At 36.3% G+C, this 22,863-nt stretch overlaps 1 protein-coding gene and 1 long non-coding RNA gene across 5 annotated transcripts; both read right to left on the reverse strand.

The window, feature by feature from the left end:
• Positions 1–2,373: 2,373 nt before the first annotated feature.
• Positions 2,374–7,877, reverse strand: LOC122059663. The gene is made up of 2 exons (XR_006134104.1): positions 7,809–7,877; positions 2,374–2,537 (listed from the first exon to the last, which is right to left on the reverse strand). It is a non-coding gene; the product is annotated as an uncharacterized LOC122059663 (long non-coding RNA).
• A 7,720-nt stretch (positions 7,878–15,597) lies between these two features.
• On the reverse strand, positions 15,598–18,117 carry LOC122058099. 4 transcript variants are annotated; one of them, XM_042620569.1, is made up of 4 exons: positions 17,991–18,117; positions 17,581–17,899; positions 16,191–16,698; positions 15,598–15,905 (listed from the first exon to the last, which is right to left on the reverse strand). In XM_042620569.1, exons 3-4 carry the CDS (start codon positions 16,660–16,662, stop codon positions 15,877–15,879), a joined length of 501 nt encoding a protein of 166 aa, XP_042476503.1. In that variant the 5' UTR covers positions 16,663–16,698; positions 17,581–17,899; positions 17,991–18,117; the 3' UTR covers positions 15,598–15,876. The 4 variants fall into 4 exon arrangements, with proteins under 4 accessions (XP_042476503.1, XP_042476521.1, XP_042476511.1 ...); XM_042620587.1 differs by having other exon boundaries at positions 17,602–18,058; XM_042620577.1 differs by having other exon boundaries at positions 16,191–16,669; positions 17,581–18,058.
• Between the last annotated feature and the right edge of the window lie 4,746 nt (positions 18,118–22,863).

Here is a 22,863-nt window from a genome sequence, read left to right on the forward strand (position 1 = left end):
AAAAAAAAAAAAAAATTATAGAACTGTCTCATATCCCTATTGAATATTTATTATCTAGCATTCTAAGTCAGTCCTAATCAATGAAGTAAAGACTATTTGGTGTAGGTTGGTAGAAAGTAATGGGAGTTGCCAGTTGGAGATACTTTGTACGGGGTCCATATCTACAGTCATATTAGGAATAGAACAGGGTAAGAGCAGGTGATGTTGAAGCCTCAAATAAAATATGTATCCTTTGATGAACTTTGTTTTCGTAAAAGTAAATGATTTGGGCTTTCCATTTCTTTTGTTGCAGCTAATGATTGGTTCGGTGGAGATGCTCATTCTTTTCTCTAATAATTAAACCCCATAAACAGGTGGATCGCAGCCGACCAATTGTAAGATTTAGATATCGATATCGTATTAGTTGTGTCTATCGATATGTATTAATATTATCACTAGTCAATACCAATACCTACATAATTAATTTATCATCACAATATCAGTAGCTACACCTGACCAATACCAACATAATTAATCTTAAAGTAACAATATCAGGTATATCGGTTGGACAAGCATTAATGGTTCTATTAATCGAATTGAGTTTTGACAGTTGACATGATTTGTTTATAGGTCATTTACTCAGGGTAAACATAGACCCATTAGGATTAAGAACCTTGTCTTGTCAAAACTCTATAAATAAGAGGTTTAACGACAATAAAGAAAAATTTTGACATAATCTTAAGAGCACAATCTCTCTCTATACCTATTTTCTTCTTTCCCTCCTATGTGTCTCTAAGGATCTTTATTGCTATCTTTAGTTATGAAGGCTAAAACTTGCTTAACGAGGTTGTCGTAATCATTGATTCATCACGATTTGCATAGAAACAACGTGTACGACAATTAAATCCATTCTATTACGTGAAAAACTACATCGAGATAACCCGGGATACCCGTTTACTTTTCATTTATAAACCCAATACAGATAAAAACTTGCAATTCATTATTTAAACTATCAATATCATATCTGGCGTATCAGCTAATGCGCCTGCTATGTTATGAATCAATTTATAAATTTTAGATTTTTTAGACTAATTTTTTTATCGATACAAATATCAATATCAAAAGACTACCCTTACCTACCTCTGGCGTGGTGTGAGTGTGTGACACATCCTGTGTCGAAGTCTCTGTTTTGGATTAGAAATTTGAAAGGAAACAAGTAATGTGAGCTGGATCGAGCTGCCTCCCGGCCTGATGACATATATACCACAAAAAGATCCATCCAATGTGGGCAATTTTGAGTGGGTTTGGTGTTTTTGGGTTGGAGGAGTTGCTGATCGAAAGCAGAGTCTTCAAACTGGGAAGCATATTTACATTGAGAAGCTGATAAGAAATATTATTAAATCCTTTGAGATCCAAACAGCCCTTAATCATCGATATGTTTTGCAAACCATTGTGAAAATATCCATCTGTATGTTACGATGGATGTGGGGGATATTACTATAAAAGTAAATATGACGGTCTTTTATTTTTTTTATAGATTTTTCTTTTAATGAATAAATAATTATATATAAAAAAGCAAAGAAATGAAAGAAAAAGAAAATTACAAGGCTGAGATACCATAAAGAGGAACTAGGCCCCAAACCAAAAAAAAAAAAGAACAAAATATCAACCCAATGAAGCTTTTAGTTGATCTTGGGGTAATCAATCATAACGACAATCATGACTCTGGATCACATTTACGTATAAGAAGTATTCTTGTATATCCCAAGACATACGGTGCTAAAGAGGGAAAAAAATCATCTGTAATTCCGATCTCGTATAATTCCATGCAATACCACCTTCAGGTGGTGACACATGTGTTGATACCAATACAATGGTCAAGATCTGATTTAAATGCCGCTTTACTGATTTAATGTTTTATTAGTTGTACCAGATCTGGACCATTGTATTGGTATCAATACACGTGTCACCCCCTGAAGGTGGTATTGCACAGAATTGTACGAGATCGGAATTGCAGACGATTTCAACCCCGCTAAAGAGGGAAAAAAATCGTCTGCAATTCCGATCTCGTACAATTTCGTGAAATACCCCTTTTAAGGGGTGACACGTGTATTGATACCAATGCAATGGTCCAGATCTGATTTAAATGATTTAAGGTTTTATTAGTTGTACCAGATCTGGACCATTGCATTGGTATCAATACACGTATCACCCCCTGAAGGTGGTATTTTATGGAATTATACGAGATCGGAATTGCAGACGATTTCAACCCCGTTAAAGAGAGACTGAGTAGAGTCCATGCGTCCATCAAAGATAAATTTTTTTTTGGTAACCGTGCACTGATTATAGCCTCATGTGGATGGTACCATAATCAAACAGAGAGGAACATGAATTAATAAAAATACCACTACCTCCTCTTGTTCTAATCTAAATACACGTGAGCAGTCAGCAGTCAGCAGTGAGCAGTGATCAGTGAGCAGTGGGAGTCAATTGATCCTGGCCCCGCCTTATTTCTGAATCAAAATCCTAACCTTGATTTGATATCACGTACCGTCGTCCTATAATAGAAAACAAAATGAAGAAAATAAGTCATAAATTTACGTAAATAACTTGACAACTTAAGGAGAGGCATCCGCAAAGTGGGCCGACTTCTTTTGTCCTCTGCTTGCTGACGATATGCATGTAGACGCCGCGGCGGTGAGAGAACGACGCATGAATTAATGTCTCTTGCAGGCAGTAATAGACTTACAGACCCAGACATGATATGGTTATGGTGTAACCCATCTGACTCTCTGTGAGAGAGAGAGAGAGAGAGAGAGAGAGAAGAGGCTCAGAGCAGCCCACGTGAGAGTGGGCCAAGATATGAGGTTTGGGCCACGTGGGCCGAGATGTTAGATTTGGGGAAGGATTGAGGGCTCACTGTGGCATCCAGTGAAGATAAAACAGGAGAGGAGAGGAAGAAAGAGACTAGAAAGAGGTGGAGGTGATGGGGTGGAAGGAGACAAAGAAATGAAGAGAAAAGAACAAAAAGGAGTAATATTGCAACTTCAGCCCATGGCATATATGTCGTCTGAGAAGTGGATGGTGGACAAGGCAGCCATGCCTCCTCCTCATGACTCAAGCACTTATGCCAAGTTCTTACTTCTTAGCACACACCAGAGTCCACATATGAGAGAGAGAGAGAGAGAGAGGATTCAGAGGTAGACTGGTTTCATACGGATTCTTGAGAGACGCATCACATGTCATGTCTCTTTGGCTGTATACGACGAGGGCAAGCAAGAGCCCTTCTGAAGCGTATCACAGCATGATCACCTGGTCTCTTTACCCGTTCTTATAGAGAGATAGAAGGGGTCAGGGGTGCCTTGGGCCCATGGGCTCATGGCCGGGAATGTCTCATGCAAATGGCACATGACGACAACGACCGTACAAGCCAAAGTTACATAGAGTGAAAATTAAGCACCAGCAGGATCAGCCTGGATCAAATATTCAAATCCTTATCTGTTTGGTTTTGGGTTGGAGTTTCCATACAATCAGTAAAAATTGAAACCGAATCAGTCTTATCAAATACACCAATCAAAATTGATAAAATTCGAAACTGGGCTGATAGTAACCTGATAAGAAACCGAAAACCCCCAAAAAACCAAGACTCACCCATCAATTCTTTATGTATACATGTAAATCTGAAATCAGACCAGATTTCGATTATAAATCAATAAGAAACCGGAGAAAATCCAAATCAAAAACTTCCTCAACAAGTGATTTGATGTTGGCTTAGTAACATGTCTAAGCCGATACCACTCAATTGAAATCAGACCGAACTAATCGATTGACACCCTAAAATTAATGCTCTATCATAATAAGCAATTGGGAGACAATAGAGTTTCTTATCAGTTTGGAAAATTCTTAGCTAACCAGTGAAGGCACTACAGAAAGCAAATAATATTCCTGCGGGGACGGTGGTTTTAGTGGCCCTTGTTTGCACCTAACCTAGAACCTGATTACAATTATTGCTAATCTTTACTTCTGTAGCAGGAATGAAGTTCCAATACTATTCCTGGGTGAACGTTTCCTTTTAGCCACGGTCAAGGCCTTAGAATGGTGTTAGGAGGGTATGGGAACAATATAAGGATATCATCGATCTTATACTGTAGAGGGCAGACAACAACAACGACTATTGATGGCTGTACTTTTCTTGGACCCACCTCTTCAGTGACGTTTCACATGCTATGTCATTCATTGTGGCTAGTGGCATTGCACAACAAAAATTGGGCCTTAGCACCGTCCTCATCTTCACTGACGTTTAGTAAACGTTTCCATTCACACAAGGATGATTTGCTCTTTATTTTGAGGCTGATCCACCCATTTGCCAATTGGCAAGTAATTGTGATAGATGCACAGCTAAATTAGTAACCACGATGTCTATTACATTTATTAATTAATATGATTTAAAAAATAAAAAAAAATGCTACCCGATCGTGCATGCCTACACTGAGACACATGGTGGTAAATTGACCACTCTACCCATTCTGTTGAATGCCTTAGTGCACACTCCCATTGGCCCTCATGTTGGTCCTAGGAGCGTGCGACCAAGTAGTGTTCTCTATCCCTTGATTTAATTTTAAGTGTAATTTACAACGTCACTCCTTAGAGAATGTCACTATTAGAGAGACACCCCTTACATAATACCAAACTATACTCAGAGCCCCTGCCATCAGTCGCTAAAGTAGTGAACTTATTAGAAGTTATAACAGTCTTTTGATTATTTTTTCTCTATTTTCAAAAGTTCTTAAAGTTAGGGGGCTTAAAGGAGTTATCAAAATAATTTGAGACTAACATATCATCATATTTTTGTCTAATTAACTATTACCCCATGCTTGCCCTATATTTATTCCCCAAACTTCTCTTATGTTTCACTAAAATAGTAAATTCCACCTCTTTCTCCCAATAACTTAGATAATTTACTTTTGATCCCTCCCTTGCACAGCCTCCCTAATATTTCCATTGGCATCTCCCCTAATCTCATCATCTTTCATTTAAGTCATGAACTATCATTGACTTGCACATTTTTCAAGTACATATGTAAATATTAAGATTCATCTTATTAAAAGAAGTATATTATATTAGAAGGGGAAAAAAATAGTAAGATTGGAATTTCTATCTCACCAACTTTGGTTATAATTTTTTTTTCTCCGTTATAAGATTTTAAAATTTGAATCAAATTTACTTAGAGATGCAGACACCATAGATTTGAGAGCTCTAACCAAGCTGCAACATTATAGATATAGGAGCCAAAAGGAATCTTTGGTCGGCGGTGTAAGAAACCTGGTACCCCATTGGAATGATGCCCCACAAGGAAGTAGTAGACATCAGTATAAGAGTTTTGCTAAGGTGACGAGAAACTTCATAGACAACAGTATTACAACCATGGTTTTAAGTATCTTCGATACTGATACGATACCCTCTGATACGTATCTTAAATTTAGTCGGCCGATACGATACACACTGATACAATACATTGAATTTTTAAATCATTTCGTATCGATATATATCCTACAATATATACCAATATGCATCAATACACCATTAATACACATCGATACGATACGACATGCCTTGATACGACTCTATGAAAAATATAAAATTGAGGTAAAATGTACGTTTCGGTATGTATTGGTACGTATTGGTGAGTATCAGTATGTATCGATCGGTACGTATCGGTATATATCAGCACGTATCGGTGATTATCGATATATATATCGGTACGTATCGGTGAGTATCGATATGTATCGGCGCTACGGTCGTATAATGGCCAATATGGGTAATTTTTCAGAAAAAAATGATTTTTTGAAAGGTTTTTGTTCCAAAGTTGCTGTCAGACATATTTCTCTCTAACTAAAGTGGAAATCAATGTTGGGAACAAGGATTTTACATTTATGGGACAACTACAGACCTTGAATTCTTAGTACGATACCCTCAATTTAGTGTTTATGCATAATACATGTTATCAATAGCTTTTTTTAACAAATTCTTTATGTAAAAGTGTTTAAAAAAATGTTTCCTATCCATTTATGTGTGTATCTTTAGCGTATCTTAGTGTATCTCCGATACGATACGATACCCTCCGATACGTATCTTAATTTTGGCTGACCGATACGACGACCGATACCGATACTTTAATCCTTGATTACAACAACAATGGCAATTTGTTTTTTGGGCATCATCACTTTGGTTAAATTAAGTAATGGGAAAACAAAATTATTATCTTCAGAAAACCAATTCGCAATGTGGTGGTGAATCGGTGAGGTTGGCATTGATAGTAGATACTGGGCTTAAATTTTAATTATTGGTTATATATTACATGATTTGAATTAGTCATGCACATGTTAAATTTCAAAATCTAATTCAATTGAATATATTTTTGCATATTGCCAGGTACACATACGTGTGCACGTCTATAATATTCTGACCACACTTGTGCACTTTATCATAGTACTAAATTTTCAAACCTCAAATTCCCCACTTGAAAAACTTTGTTTGGGTTGAAATCTATATTAGAATAGGGTACATGGTCTAGCTGTATACAGACTTTGAGACACATCCAAAATTTTCACACAAATAACATTTAGGCCAGATTGATAAGCTTGTCATTTGTCACATGGAAAACTTTACATTTTGGATGAATAGAAAAAAATATTAAGATAGAAAAAAAAAAAGATGATAGGTAACAAGACAAACTAGCAATCGAAAGAAAGGCTCTAACTCAAGAGACTAAAAACACCACAAAAAACAGAGGATATGGGAAAGGGGGGGGGGTTGGAAAAGCGAAGGAACAAAAGACAAAATTGATACATCAAAGTTAGTGGCGGGGAGGCAATGATAGACAAATCTCAAGATAGGACGAGATGCCTATTCCTATTGGAGTCGGTGCACACCACACTTGACAAACTTTGTTTCAACTGAATCTATATGAGAATAGGGTACCATGGGTTTTGTCCACAAACTCAATCTGTCATATTGAAAATATTTAGGCCTCCTTGATAAGCTTGTCAAGGTGGCATGTTCAAGAAAATCATTCCAATATAAAATTGGAAAAATGTTGTTTTCACCATGTGTGGTGACAAATGCATCACGACTCTAATTCTGTCATGTGGAAGAGTGATGCGGCTAATCCAACTACTTGCTTCATTGGTTGGTGCCTTGCTAGTAGATTGTAGGCTTCGATGTGATCATGTGTTCGACCCTCTTGTCTTTATCATGTGCTATAAGGCACTTCCTTCCCCCCTCCCTTTCCTTCTCTCATATAGGTGTAGTCAAAGTCTCATTGGGTAGTTAAATAAAACATAAATAATAATAATATTAATAAATAAATAAAATACCACTGTTAAATATCTAGTAAATAGTTTGGATAAGCCACATGCATGTCATGGCAATCTCCTATAATCTCATGTTCCCTCTCTGTAGTCCTGAATTTTTAGTGGTTCACTTAACTATGTAGATAGGTGTAATAAGGCTAAAATAGAATTTTGCACATGTCAATTTAAAACTCTAGAAAACGAAAAATTTATCACCTAATTGCCAAAAGTGGCCGGATCGGGAGAGAGGTGAGGTTTATGAAGCGAGGGAAGCTAGAAGGCAAAGAATTGGCAGTTTCTTCTTTTAGAAGTTGAGAGAAGTACATTGGATCTTGAGAATAAAAAGACAAATACAATTTAATATAAGTAGAAGCATTATTTAACAAATTTTCTAATATAGCAAGTTGATCTTTACACTTTCTAATAGCAAGCATAATACATGAAAATAAAATTTAAAGAAAGAAAAATAGGACTTACATGGAGGGTCTTCAATTACAGAAATGCACACTTAAAACACAAACTCCACTCACTCTTTTTTTTTTTTTTTTACAAAACACACTAAAACTCTACTTCTGTAAGTATACAAGACTAAAACTAGAAAATGCTAAAATTTTCTTCGTGGTGTTCCAAGGAGAGGGAGCTCCCTTTTATAGATGGCGGACACCAAGAATATCTTTAAATTGGTTAAGAGATGCATTGATGGACCTTGATGGGGTTGGCGTTGAGTAAGCATCAAACCAACTAGATGTGGCTTTTGAACAACTGAAGATAAGATGTTCTTATCACAAATTAGGTACACCTAATAAGGTGTGAGGTTATTGTCGGAAGCTGATAAGGTTCAGTCGAAAGTTATATTGTCGTGTAGTTCAGATGTGTGACTAAAAATGAGCCACGAGTGAGATTCTCTGGCATTCCACGTGGGATGACCCACTATTTTTCAGAAGAGTCTCATTTAGGTGAATTATTAAAGTATTCACTCGTGACACTCACTATAATGTGCTTATAGTGCTACGTGAAGCATGCCAAGACATCAGTCTGACTTGAATGGCACTAGAGGTGGATGCTTGACATCTTGCAGGAATCAGAATAGCGTGTCTAATTAACATGGCACTGGGTCATGGTGTAGTAAGACCTCTTTTCCTCCTTTCTTCCTTCCCTTTATTTTATTATTATTATTTTTATTTTTTATTGGGTTGTTATAGATCAGGTTGTTGAGCGAATTGGCTTCCGCCATCCAAAAGATGAAGAGTTGATGCAGAGAAGGATGATGATGGGGCTGGATCGTCGGGCTGAACTCGATAGCGGTTAAAATTTGCTCTTAGATCTATTCATCAGATAAATACGGAAGACAACGCCTAGCAGTGTTAAAAATGTTGAAAAAAGGCATCTGAGCTGCCGTTGTTGGAGAGGATACAAGGGGCAGATTCGAACCAATGCCTCTTTTATGCACAAATCGCGAACCAGTTAAAGGTGAAATGTCAAATTTATCCCACCATTTAACCATAATATGTCGTTCTAATGTAGGAACATAATTCCATTCTTCAAATTCATCAGTAGTCATTCGATACTTCCATTGAAGAATTTGGAGAACTTCGTATAATATGAAGAACTAAACAAAGAGACTCTGGGAGTCCAATGGTTGATTGAAATCTTTGAATTTAGTAATAGACTGCTGAAGATCTGAAGGAAGGAATTCCAAAGGAGGTGGTCCCTAGGTGAAAAACCATTGTAAAAATCAATTTGGCACACCTAATAAGGTTAATTGAAGACAAAACTTCACGAACTAGGAATGGGTTTCATGATCATTTTGATATAAAAATACCATGTTCCAGGCTTTGACATAATTAGCATAATCATATGGCCTAAGTTTAAGGTCAGAGACATCATGAAATTCTTGTTTAAATGAGGGAGAAGGTCCCCATTCACGATCCCTTATGATGTTTAATTTATTGAGCTTCGAATAAGCCCTAATATGAGCTCTTCTATAGGAGTACTGAATATGAGCACTTTGAGTTTCTTCAAGAATTATTTCATAGAAATAATGGGTTTTATCACCAGAAAATAGATGGAGATGGTCGCGAAGGTAAATGGTTGCAAGTTCTGATGGGGTGTGGCGAAGACGGATATTTTCAATGGGAATGACTGGGATAAAGTTTGTTTCTATGAATGGAAAATTATTAACAGTCTTATTTAAGGTTATTGGAGGAGTCTAGGATGCAATAGGAGTACGCGCTTCTTGAAGTTGCCTAGAAGAAGATGAGGCAACTTCTTTATTGGGAGAGGTAGGGGTTATAGCCTTCTGCTTAAGAGCCTTGAAAGAATTCTCGAGTTAGAAAATCAGGTAAACTGTTAATATCTCCTTTAATAAATTCAATATTAAAATAAAAAACAGAAAGAAGAGGCCAGATTTTTAACATCTTTCTAAAGGATGTCTTTAGCCGCTTTGCAATCCACCCGAGCAAGAAATTTCTAATTAAGAAGATCACTTTCAAATTTGATTATATACAAAACAAGTGAAAGAATCTCATTTTTTATTGTAAAATATTTTTGTTGGGTTGAATTCCAGGTGCCTGAAGTAAAACGTACTAAGACTTCTTGCGGAAGATTAGGACATTTTTGCTTCAAGATTCCTCCGAATCCAAATTCGGATGCATCTGTTTCAACAATTTTAAAATAATTAGGTCGTGCTAAATTTAAGCACGGAAGCTCCTTTGCTTTGAGCTTTATTTCATGAACAGTGTTAGTATGTACAGTTGTCCATGGGTTAGACTGTTACTTTAACCTGTTAAATAAAAGTTTGACATCCTTTGCTAAATCCTTGTAGAATTCAGCAATGTAATTAAGGCTACCAAGAAACCTTTGAAGCTGAGTTTTATCTATTATTTCACCAGAAAATTTATCTACCAATTGAATAGTGCATTCAATGGGAACAATGAAACCAAATGAAATATAATGACCTAAAAAATGCACTTTAGTTTGAAATAGTTTTATTTTTTTAGCTGAAACAGCTAGTCCTGCTTGACGAATAACAGAGAGGAAAATATTAAGATGTTTCCAGTGTTGAACAATGTCTTGAGAATAAATAAGGACATCATCAATATACACAATTATAAACTACAAATATTGATTAAAGATATGATTCATAATATTTTGAAATTCAGAGGGAGCATTTTTAAGGCCAAAAGGCATAACATTCCATTTGTATTGACCAAATGGGACAACAAAAGCTGTCTTATACTTATCCTTTTTTGCTATTTGAATTTTCCAATAACCGGATTTCATATCGAACTTAGAAAATACGCTTGAGGCATATAATCTATTGAGAAGATCACTTTATTAGGGATATGGTACCAAATCCATTTAAGAACCTTATTTAAAGGTTTATAATTAATTACAAGTCTGGGTGCATCTCTTTCAATCTCAGCATTATTATTTACATAAAAGGCAGTGCAACTCCAGGGAGATTTACTAGGTCTGATAAGACCTTTAGCAATGAGTTCAGAAATCTCTTTCTGACATGTTTTCCTTAAATGATCAGGCATTTGAGCTGCCCGAGCTTTGGTGCGAATTTTGTTCTCAGAGAAATCATCTTCATATGGGATAGTGACCAAATGCATTTTTTGAGACCAAAATGTAGTAGGGATTTCAGAACAAACATCTTTTTCAAGTTGAGCTTGAAAGTTTTTTTAACTCTAACTTGAAATGTAGGATCATCAATTTTTTGTTGAATGCTCTTATGTTGGATTTTATAGGATAAAGAGCATATAAATTTTTCTTTAGATTGGATTTGAGTCCAAATTTCATTCACCATATGAACCTTAGGGGGTTTGATGAAATGAAAAGTGATAAGGTGATTATTAATTACAGAGTGATGATCGACTGTATCTATCCGTAACGGATACAACTGAGATAGGAATGGAGTGCCTAGAAGAACAAATTGAGAAAGTCCTTTTACCATTATAAAAGGGGTCTTTAGGCAGTATCCATTATTATAGATAAAAGCAGATGGGAGTTTGTACTCAACCTACATTCTATATCCATTAGTCTTAACCAGTCTTTGAGTGGTCTTCTCAAAGTATTGATAAGGTACAAACCCTTCGTTAATACAATTAATATCTGCGCCTGAGTCTATTAAGGCGATAGTTTTTAGGCTAAACTTTCAATTTACAATAATATCTATTATTATGTGCCATCGATGAGTTTGAACCTGTTGAACAGTGATGACTTGAGCATCTTAGGGAGAAACTGCAGCAGTGGTTGTAGAGGTACTAGCTACTGTATCTTTAGTTGCTAGTAGATCTTTAAAGGAAGCTTCTTCTTTGAAATCTGGCTCAATCAATTAGTGTTCATTATATAATTCAAGAGTCTGAATTCTTTGCTTAAGACTTCTGACTTCAGTCTTAACTTAGTTGAGATCTTTTCGAAGTTCCTAAATAGTGGGTTCTTGGGCTTGAGAAGTAGCCTCAACCCGATTGATTATAGTTTTAAAGCTATAATCTTGCATTGCAGGCTTTGTGGTAGGAACTGGGCAAGACCTAGTGTTATCCTTTACTAAGGTAATATATTCATGCAATAATTGAGCCTTAGTTGCAGAATCAGTAATTTGGTCTATTGATTTTAAGAGAAATGATTCTTTGGTTGAAAGAACCGTCAAGCCATTTTCTTTAAGCATCGCCTGATAAGGATCACAACTACAATGGGGAGTCTATTTTTAGACTCAGAAGTATCACTGTCGAACTTAAGTTGAGTAATTTCTTGATCTAAGTCAGATTTGGTGTTGGACTCAGGCTCGAATGAGCTATAGAGCAAGACCTTTTCAAGATTTTACTCTAGAGAGTTATCAATCTCTAAGGCATTGATTCTTGCCTTAGTTTGACAATTATTTTTATAATGTCCTACTTTTCCACACTTGTAACAAACAGGGGTTTGTTATTAGGAAAAGAGTTTTAAGGATGAGATTTGGAGAAGCGTTTCTTAAAGAAGCGCTTAGGTTTAGACTTATATTGTTTAGCCAAATAATTAGGCTTAGAAAACTTGGAGAGTTATTTATGAGTCTTCTTAGTACTTGGAAGACGAATCTTCTCATAACCAAATTGCTCACAAAAATCTCCTAGTTCTTTAAATCCAGCTTGTCTTTCTTTAGACAATTGCTTTTTTAACTTAAGGTCTGTGCAGAGTTGAAGACCTTTATTACAAACTACAACAGCTAATTCCCCATAGGTATATTGCTCGAAGGGAATAGTGCCATTATGCTTTGCTTTAAGTCTATACCAAACCTTTTGAGCAAATAAAGGGGGTAGACCAGAGATAAACTTTTCTTTCCAGATTGCATTGTTGCAGTCATCTCTAGTAAAGACTTTTGCAAAGAAGACATCTCTATACCATTTATAATGAGATAGTGTAGGACATCTAAGATTCATAAGTTTTTCTCTTGTTCGATCAGCTAAGATTTCATCTGGTCAAACAAAATGGAGAGTTATAGTATAAACCAACGTACTTACTGCATCTTCTTGATTGACATAGATTGTTTACTGGGTAAAAGTACCATCAGCGAGTTGGTCAGTTTGATTATGCGGAACATTAGTGACAACATTAAGGATTTGATTTCGAACCTCTTCGGATAAATAGAAATCCCACCAACCACAAAGTTGGCTAGAAAATCCGGTTGCTATCATTTTAGCAATAGCCGAATCGGTAGTTTGATGTTGTTTTGCCGCTGTGGCATACATAAGCATCTGTTTTAGAAGATTGATGATTTGGTATTCAGATAAACCATCAATATTCCAATCAACAATGTAGGTACCGTCAAACGTAGCAGGCTCGCCTTCCATTCATATTGAAGATCAAAGGGAGAAGGCCGAGGATAATAATAGTTTGTTAGTGCCGTAGGCATAATTTTTTGAGCTTGTCTCATAACTCAATTAAGCTGAGGAATTGGCTCAGGAATTGCTACCTGTTGAGGTAGCACAGACTAAAATTCTTTCTCAACAATTTCAATCTCAGAATCAAAAGGTTCGGCTAGAGAAAGAGTCATAGCTTGTTTCTCTTTGTCCTTTGAAACCTGAAGTTGACTGAGGAGATATACAATTTCATCAATAATGATTAACTTAGTTTTTCAGGTTGGGACATCCAAATTAGGAGGAGGTTTAAAAAGGGCAGATTGGTTACTTCTAATTTGAAAAACAGGGGTTTGCCAAATTGGCTTTTGGGTATGCTCAGTTTAAGTATAAGAAGTAGATGGGGTAGAAGCCTATAAGGAATCTACCTTTGTCTCAATACAATCAGTCTGGCTTCCTATGGACTGAAGTTGTTTTGTTCAACAATTTGACTAAGATGGTTCTCAGTTAACGGAGAGGTGGTATAACTTGAAGTTTTGAGAGGACTAGCCATCTAATTGGTTCCTATCTTTAAGGCTTGAGGAGGAGGATGAACATATTTCATTTATGTTCCCTCTTTGGTAACATAAGTGATTGATACCTTCTTAATTTCATTCACCTGTGGAGGGCTAGGTGATTTCTCTATAAGGTATATCTTTAACCACTGAAAGAATGGGAGATTTATTTGATTAGTTTCCATATGAGAAACCCATTTTTCATGAAGCTCTTGCAGCTGCGGATTGGAAAGTGTTCTTCAAAGATCAGTCATTTTTCAGCATTCTTAGTGGACTTGTATTCCTAAAAAAGGAATCATTTATTGATTTGGAATTTGGGTTCTTCTGTGATATGAATCATACGTATTCCCAAAGGTGTTTGCATATCAGAAAGTGTCAGAGATGATGACCCATTTTCCGTATCAATAGGAGCAACAGGTGGCTGATTAGCCTGAGAGGGTTCCCTAAGAGGAGGACCATAATCTGTGTAGGTGTATAATTTGTACCCTGAAGGTTGATTATTCCATCAAATATCTCGCTCTGAGCTCGAGATGTTGAAGCACGAGCAAGTGCTCGATATATAGAAAACTCAAAGGAAGAAGAAATCACAGAAGAAGTAGATCTACTAGTATTATCGAGTCTACAGTAAAAAGTGATCTCGACATCACCAGATGGGAGTTGGGTGATGTTTGATGGAGTTGTCCTGAAAGGTGGCTGGGTTTGAGCCACAGAGGTTAAAGCCCACGATTCTGGAAGATTTACTTTCGACCATCTAATACATCGGGGCACAAAAGTTTGAGACCGGCTTGAATTAGCCTGAAAAAAGCACAGTTTACCCTTTAGGGTCTATAACCTTAGCATTAGAAGCGATGGTAGTCATTACTTTATAATAGATATGATAAATCACAGCGAGATTCTAAGTTCCCAGAGCGATATTGTATCTATAAGTTTTTAAAGAGATGACATTACCATCAAGAATATTTGCATCTGCCAAGGACAAAGGGAGATTAGATCTGCATTGAAAATAGACTGGTCCTTCACAGAGACTAGTTTCAATGATACTCATAAGAGATTCATTAAAATTGAGCATTCGGGCATCACGAACAACAGCAAATACAACACTATTTAACCGTAAAAGTGTTAAGGGTTTTAATGCCACTTGCACTAATTTAATGTGGATAAACTTAAATCCACGTTCTCTGTGCCTTTGAATTTGAGAACTGGTTAGGAGTTGAATTTGTTCTTGGTCAGAGAGAAGAGTATGGGTGCTTTTGCTTGTCTTTATGACATAATCACTGTGAAAAGCAAAAGTTCATTAATGATATACCTCGGATTCAGGTATTCTGGGTATGGTATAGTTATTAATGGCAGCTTCTAAATTTTAGAAAACCACTTCTTTGGAATTATGGACTTCATCATAAGCCCTTCCTGTAGAGCTTGCCTCGGAGGAAGAAGATCTTCTCGAGCTGAACCTAAAGTTAGAGACCAGAGTATTCAGTTTCGAGTCAATAAAAGTTTCAGTCTATATATCCTTCTGTCAATACTGCCTATTGTCAATACTATTTTGCTTTCAAACGCCTATCCACGACAACACGGCTGAATACGACTTGGGTGTAGGTCAATACGACTTGGGTGAAGGTCTATATGACAAGGGTGAAGCACTACCAAAAGAATGATTTTTACGACTTTGGCAATCTCATGTAGAACCAATGAAGAGCCAAGGTGGGTGTCCTTTGTACATGACATGGCCTCTTAAAATTTAACATGTGACTTATCTGAATCATGCATTCCCCATCTATCCAACAGTCTGAATTAACAAATAATTTATGTGGCAAGACAAGCAACTTTAATTGACTACATCTTCCCATGTACAAAAAATTATATTGCAACAGGCTCTTTCAAAACATTATATAGATTGAATTCCATTGAACATAAAATTACAAGATTCAATCAAACCACATACAATGAGGGAACCCTCAATTTTCCTATGATGCCTTTTCCCCATTCAGAGTCTTCCAGCACCAAATTGTGTAAGAAAATCCTATCTATACCTCCCTGACCTGACCCTGCTCTCCGATCCTTTAACTCCACAACCAAATTGAGTAGAACTTACTTTACACCCACAAAACCCTTCAATTAAGTTTTAGAACTCTATACAAACCCATTTATGGTTCATTATTCCTCTGTGCTTGATGGGTTTCCTTCTGCAAAATAACCAATAGATTTAAGTTCAGCGAAGCATAAAAAAATTATAAAAAATGATAGATAGTACTTAGGGCAAACACATCCCCTAATCTCTCTCTCTCTCTCTCTCTCTCTCTAAGTACTGGGTTGACATTAAAAAAAGAAGCAAACCCAACCCAATTAGCTCTAGATTATTCTTTTGTACAGTAAAGGGAAGGGGGAGCTGCAATAATGAATAAAAGAATAAATAGGAACAACCTGTGATGCATGTATCAAAATGGTTAGTGGAAGTTAAATGCTTTTACCAGCAGCATTGTCATCAGAATGATCCGGTTGATCCTTATGGTTGTTTTCCATGAACTTCAGGAGGAACTTAAAGGTCTCGATCTCACAAGGAATGGTGAGGCCACCTTTGTGATCAAATCCAAATTCCTCCTCAGCTTTCTCTAATAACAACTTGAACATTGGGAGGCTGAGATAAGTAGTGGGAATAATGAACCTTCGGAGCTCTGGTCCAACATAGACAGCCAAATACCCTTTGGGAACATCAGGTGGTGGTTCTGGGCTATTCCAGTTCTCCTCATCTGAATCACACAAAACATAGGCGTTCTTGAGCCTCCTGTTTATTGCTGGTGAAATTCCCACATGACCATTATTGCCCGAGGTTGGGCTATTCACCCTAGGACTTAAAGTCATGGACTGCCACTTTTGGATAATTTCCTTCAACCGAGCTATTTGCCGGACTCCATTCGCCTTTGGACCCTCATCTTCATCCATGGTGCTACTATTTGATCACCACAATGTGATTTAGAGCTTTCAATCCCAAGTGAGATTCTCATCAGATCGATATTATAGAAATTAATGTAAGAGAAAAGATAGAAGATTTCACATTAGTTAGTAATTAAAGAGACAGGAACATGCTACGCATATATATAAAAATAGCAAGGCATCAGAAAAAGTTACAAGAACATAACATGCATAAGGGCCTATTATTATTATTATTATTATTTTTTTTTTGTTAAACCAATCAAAACCTAGCTGTCTAAGGTTAAAAAAAATGGTGTTAGTGGGAATCCATGGATCTGATCTGTAGGGTTTTTAAAGACAATAAAGGCTCTCCCTTATTAAAACCACCATGACAGATCCACTAACAAAGAATAAATAGGGTTCATGTGATGTAAACTTACTTCCCAAACAAGAGAATAATAACAAGAAACATGTAGAAAGGATCAGAAATCCATCTTGATTATTGGTATAGTTAATTCTTGATATTCGTCTAGTGGAAGATATCACATTTTTCATCTTCCATTTCTTGTATTACCAAAAAAAGAAAGAAAGATTAAGATTTAAGTAACTCTTAAGATCCATTAATACTTTCAGCTGAAGTTACTCCAATTCAGCGACGTTTAACCAGCAATACCGTGACAGAAGAGAAGTGCAAAGCAAGCAAATTTATTGAAAAAAAAATAGAAGAAGAAGAAGAAGGAAGGGGAAAAGGGGAAACAAAAGAACGAGGAGGAAACGTATACAAATGTTAAAAATGAAAGGAAGAGATATACAGATTCAGTGCATCAAAACAGCGAAACGTAATTGTGAAAAAGAAAGAAGGAAGAGATACAGATCTAAGGAGCCAAGCAGGAAATGGAAAAAGAAAAAAAAAAGAAAAAGAAAAGGAAGAGGAGAGGGATATTGTACCTGTTTTGGCAATGGAAATACCTGTCGTCAAAAGAAAATTTGAGGGAAATCCGCCATCAGAGCTAGCTGTGGAGGTTGCAGAGAGCGAGGCTCCGGAGATAGGGAGGTTCAGAGGAGATTTGAAGATAACAAAGTGGTTATAACTTCAAAGGAAACCTCTCTGAGATTCTATAAATTTGTACAACCATAGCCAAAAATCTCTCTCTTCTCTCTCTTACTTGCTTTCTCTAATTCTTCCCTTTCTCTGTGGTAATGGCGACCGTTTCGGAACAAAACCGAATTTTCAGCTTCCTTCTAAAATAACGGTTGAGATGATTTCCTAATTAGAGATCAAAAGAAAGAGAGAGTTACAACAGAAAAGGATTAAATTAGAGGACAAGAACAACACTGCTTAATTAACCTCTACTTACTACTTCCCTATATAATGTAATAACATGTATGTTTCCACAATTCTACGACCAAAGATGCTACCACTGCTAATTCGTTTATCACTGAAGCTTCCATATTTATAGGAAACGGCTCAGTCTATATTACAGGTGTCGCTCCCACAGCCTACCAGTACTATAGATATAACTTATAAGGGTGGCGAAGTTCAGTCTGAACCGGTCGAACCGATCAAAACCGATTGGTCCATTTTGACTGACTCAAACCTTTATTGGTTTGATTTTAGATTCGGGTTTAATGGAATCGATAGAAACTGATCGAATGCACCGGTCAAAACCTCAAAACCAACCGAAATTCAATGCATTGTTTATAGGGGAACACAAAGATTGAATCGATAGTAACTTGATAATAAACTGAAAAGCCCCAAAAATTCAGGATTTTTCTATTAATTTCCTTGTGAATACATGCAAAATCGAAACCAAATAAATCTGATAATAGCCAGATTACAAATTGATACAAAAATCAATAAGAAACTGGGCTATGGTTTTGGATTGAGCCAATATAAGACTGAAAACATATATACCAAACCAACCAATTGCCCATACTCAGACTTATAGCCTTGGGGTTAGCATGTTTCCAGGATCCCATTTCTATCTTTTATCTTATACTTGGAGATGGCGTGTAGTCCGGGTTTTCATTACTGTTTACACTTCAGTTTTTATCTATTTTGTTTTGTTTAAATCTATGTTGTGGATTCCATTAAATTGGGATAAGACTGAATTTATTGTTGTTGTATCTTAAATTAATTCTTTGCTCTATATGATATAAAAGATACATTGTAATCAATTTTTTTTTTTAGAGTGGTCCAAGGCCACACTTTTTGGAAAGCAAGGAAATTGGTGCAAAACAAGCACCTATGCATTTGAGAGGAGTTGATCCAACCCTCAGACAAGACCTAAGTGTGCAACCAAATAAAATCAAACAGATCAATTGACACCTGGCATAGACACATAGTTTTGGGGTTGTAATTCTTATTGAGAAGCATAATGCAGTACCGGTTGCATTTTATGCAAGAATAATGATGGTTGTACTTTTGCTTTAGTTAGAGGCTAAGTATTAAGAATGGAATTAAATAAGGGTCCCTACAAAAAAATAGGTAGCAGGATGTCACTTGGCCATAGAAGTCCCCCATCCCCTCTCTCTCTCTCTCTCTCTCTCTCTCTCATGTGTTCGGTGTATGTGTATCTTTTTGGCTTTCTGAAAAATACGGTTAAAAGATCCGGGTTCAGATCAGATGGACGATCTGAGTTATGGGACATATGTGCATGGTGGATCGGACTTTGATCGGTTGGATCGGCTGATCCAAGGGCCCTGGTATCGGCCTGCAACAAAAACTATAAACACAAATTGATTCCACAACTGAAGTTGTATTATGTCTATTTACTATCATTTTTTAGGAAATCCATTTAGTAAGATCCAACAAATTGTATCTAGGAACTCATATGTAAACTGGTTCAGATTTTCTCATTTTTTTTTTCTTCCACCATGCATTTATATATATTTTTAATTTTTAGTGACTTTTTGAGATTCTTTTTACTTGGCGATCTTGACTGAACTTGGAACAGCTCCGTTCCCAAATAATCCGGACCATGTTGCTATTAAATCCTCGATCAGAAGTTGGGGAGAAAGAAAAGAAAGGCCCAAGGTTTGGAAAAGAAAAATAAAAAATAAAAAATAAAAAATTTAGAGACCTCTCACCTGCCCCCTTCTTGTGGGGAGAAGAATTCCAAAAGACTACTTGCTATTGGCATAGTAAAGATTGCAAGGGCCTTGGATTTGGTTGGGTTAGGCTGAGCTGGGCAGGGTAAGGCAGTGCCCCAAAAGTGGCATTTATTGGCATTTGGTGAATAGGATTCTTTGGAGTCATTTTCAATATGTTTGGTGCAAGACTATATATAATTTCTATGGACACAAGAATTTCTAGAAGTATTATTTATCTAGCGGAATTTTCAGTTGATCTATGTAATTTCTATGAACCAATGCATTTAATATACTTATAAATCTCTATTTTCATAATAAAAATTAAGAGAGAAGAATGCAAGAAAATGACCATCCTACCCTATGTTAGATGTCTCAGCAGTCACCACACACTCCCATTGGTCTTGTGTTGGTGCAAGGACCACGTGATTAGGTAGTGTTCTTTCCCTAAGAATTAAATATAAAAGGGTTAATAGTAAGAAGGTTCCGTAAAAGATAGTGTCACCTGTGCTCCAGTGTAGAGGCCAATAAAAGAACACATAGAAACATCAATAATTATAAAATTTATATTTTTTCGTGAGAATAAGGCAGGCATTTCACCTCCTATGTTTTTAGGGCATGGGCCATACTACCTTATGAATATTTACTATTATTAAAAAAAAAAAAAAAAAAAGAGAAAAAAAAGGAAAAAACTTACAACATGCCAACATATGACATGATTCTTCAGTATGAAATCATTAAAAGGTCGGTCGTGTTGGGATATACGGTTTCTGTTTTTCAACAAGAGAAGCACTCTTTATCAGTTCACACGTTTTTTTAATTCTTCGAAACTTTCCGTTCAATCCAATCACGTGTTTTGATACTCAAAGTAGGATATGTTTGTCTCTGGGGTGTATGTATGGGATACTAGGAAAGTGAGTGAGTCCCCACGAGAGTAGAGGAAAAAGCCTAAGGGGATGTTTGGTTTGGTAAATCAAATGGTGTATGCATTGGATATGAATGTCAATCTTTTGATAGACATTCTTCTGAATTATGTTTCTTTTAGAAAAATCGTTTGGTTGCCTTAAGGCTAGTGCATGTTTCTCGCGGGTTGAGATATTGACTTCTGTAGAGAACGTTTTTTCGCTTTCTCCTTTTATACTAGGTGCTAAAAAGGTTGCTCAAATATGAGTTTAAGTGTTAGGTAAACTCAGATTTGGAACACATCCTTTGTAATATGGTCATTCATAGGAAGTAGGATGCTCACTTATGAGGGTCATCCTAGTGGAACCAAACAACTCCAAAAATTAAGAATTATCATTCTAAAGAATGTCATCCCAAAGATTTACCGAACCAAACACCCCATAAGAGGATCCCACGAGAGCCACATGCCACAGTGTCATCCTTGGACAAGGGATATGGAGACAACATTCTTCTGTGGTCCTGATTGAATGGCTGATGAGCTTCTTTCTTCAAGGAAGTTCTAAGATGTCCATAATTGATATGTAATCAATTAGGTTGTGTTTGGATGGATTTTTTTTTTTTATCTGGCTATTAGTGACCACATTTAAGGTGTTTCATTTGGCTTAGGGTTGACATTGTTTCTTCCTTCTAGTTACCGAGATCATAATGAAAACTATTGGGTAGGAATATAATTAATACAATTTTGTGTCCATGTAATTTTGCAGTATACCATGATTCATTGAAAACAGTGAAGAGCACTAAACATTCATGTGTGAGTGGCCCCAAGAAGAAAAGAAGAGTCAAACTCAAAACCACTAGCTTCCTAAGGTGAAGGTCCCTTGCCAACTCGGCTACCCACTTGGGGTTTTGGTGGCTTTGCATATTCATTGCTTATAACAAATGCATGACTTTCAATAACAAATTAATAACACTTGACATGCATTTAATCAATGTAATTTTTCATGTTTCTATTACTGAAAAACATTAATATTAACAAACTTATTAGCAATACTTTCTAATTTTTCTAATGATTTTATTGTTTACCATTTAGAATAAAGGTTGTTTAAAAGATTATCATGGAATGCCTTGATGGTCCATCTTGTCATTCACTATGCGAATCCTTTCCCTAATTCCATGCGTAAGCTTAATATGATAATTCCAACAATTGGACAATTAGCTATGCGCAAGCTTAATATGATATTGTAACGAGTCTATGGTTTCATCTTATCGAGTGTCACTAGTCCATACAATAGCTGCAGGGGCCAGGCCAGGGATACATGAGGTAGAAAACAGATCCAGCCAGGCGATATTTGTAATGGTGAAGGTATTGTTGGGCATTTCGATTTTCGAATGCCAAGATCGGCCATCTACCGAGATCTAAAGGATTGTTTGTCTATTTAGAAAGACTTGAACACATCTTGACATCTTGGGTAAAGACTGAAAATTATTAACAACTGATGATGAGGTTGAGGAATTGAAGAAGATTGAAACCTACAAAACCATGATTAACACTAAGATCTACGAGAGAAAAAAGTGAAAATTCTGGAGATATCTTGTAAGACCTTCAATTTCCAAAACAAAAGAAAATTTAAAAGGATAGTAATTGTTCAGGTTGTCAAGAAGACTAACATTTCTCACTATATGATTATTAGACCCGTTCCCAATACACGATACAAACTCATCAAACAGAGTTTCAGCTCTCATTCCAATTCAAATATATTATCATGGAAAGAGTTTTCCTAAACCCATGAAGAACGGTTCATCTACGAATTAAGATCTTCTTCAACACATTTAAGGCATCCAACGCATTGAAGAGGAGAGAGAGACTTCATCCACCATCTTAGGATTCACAAATCTCTATAGGGTTTTATTACCTTTTCAAAAGACCCTCTCTATATCCTAGGTATATCTCAAGCCAGTGAATGGGAATTATGAATACTATAATTTTAGATGTATCTTCAATGGATCATACATACATCTTATACAAAAATATACGTGTTATTTATTTATTTATTTTTTGATAAAATGTAATTTGTAAATTATGATAAATACGAGACACGAATAATAAATGAGAACGTGATGCGGTGGGTACTAAAAATCTCTTAACCCTCAAAATTACATGAACAAACTCAAATACAAGAAAAGATGGAGAGATCAATTAAGAAGCTTAATTTTTTTTTTTTTGGGGGGGGGGGGGGG

The sequence above is a fragment of the Macadamia integrifolia genome, chromosome 2 (genome assembly GCF_013358625.1).
Source record: "Macadamia integrifolia cultivar HAES 741 chromosome 2, SCU_Mint_v3, whole genome shotgun sequence".
Lineage (NCBI taxonomy): Eukaryota > Viridiplantae > Streptophyta > Magnoliopsida > Proteales > Proteaceae > Macadamia > Macadamia integrifolia.

Coding starts and splice junctions, on each gene's coding strand:
- LOC122058099 (XM_042620569.1), bottom strand. CDS start 16,662: ATGGATGAAGATGAGGGTCCAAAGGCGAATGGAGTCCGGCAAATAGCT. Junction 15,906..16,190: donor TTCTGATGACAATGCTGCTG/GTAAAAGCATTT, acceptor GTTATTTTGCAG/AAGGAAACCCATCAAGCACA.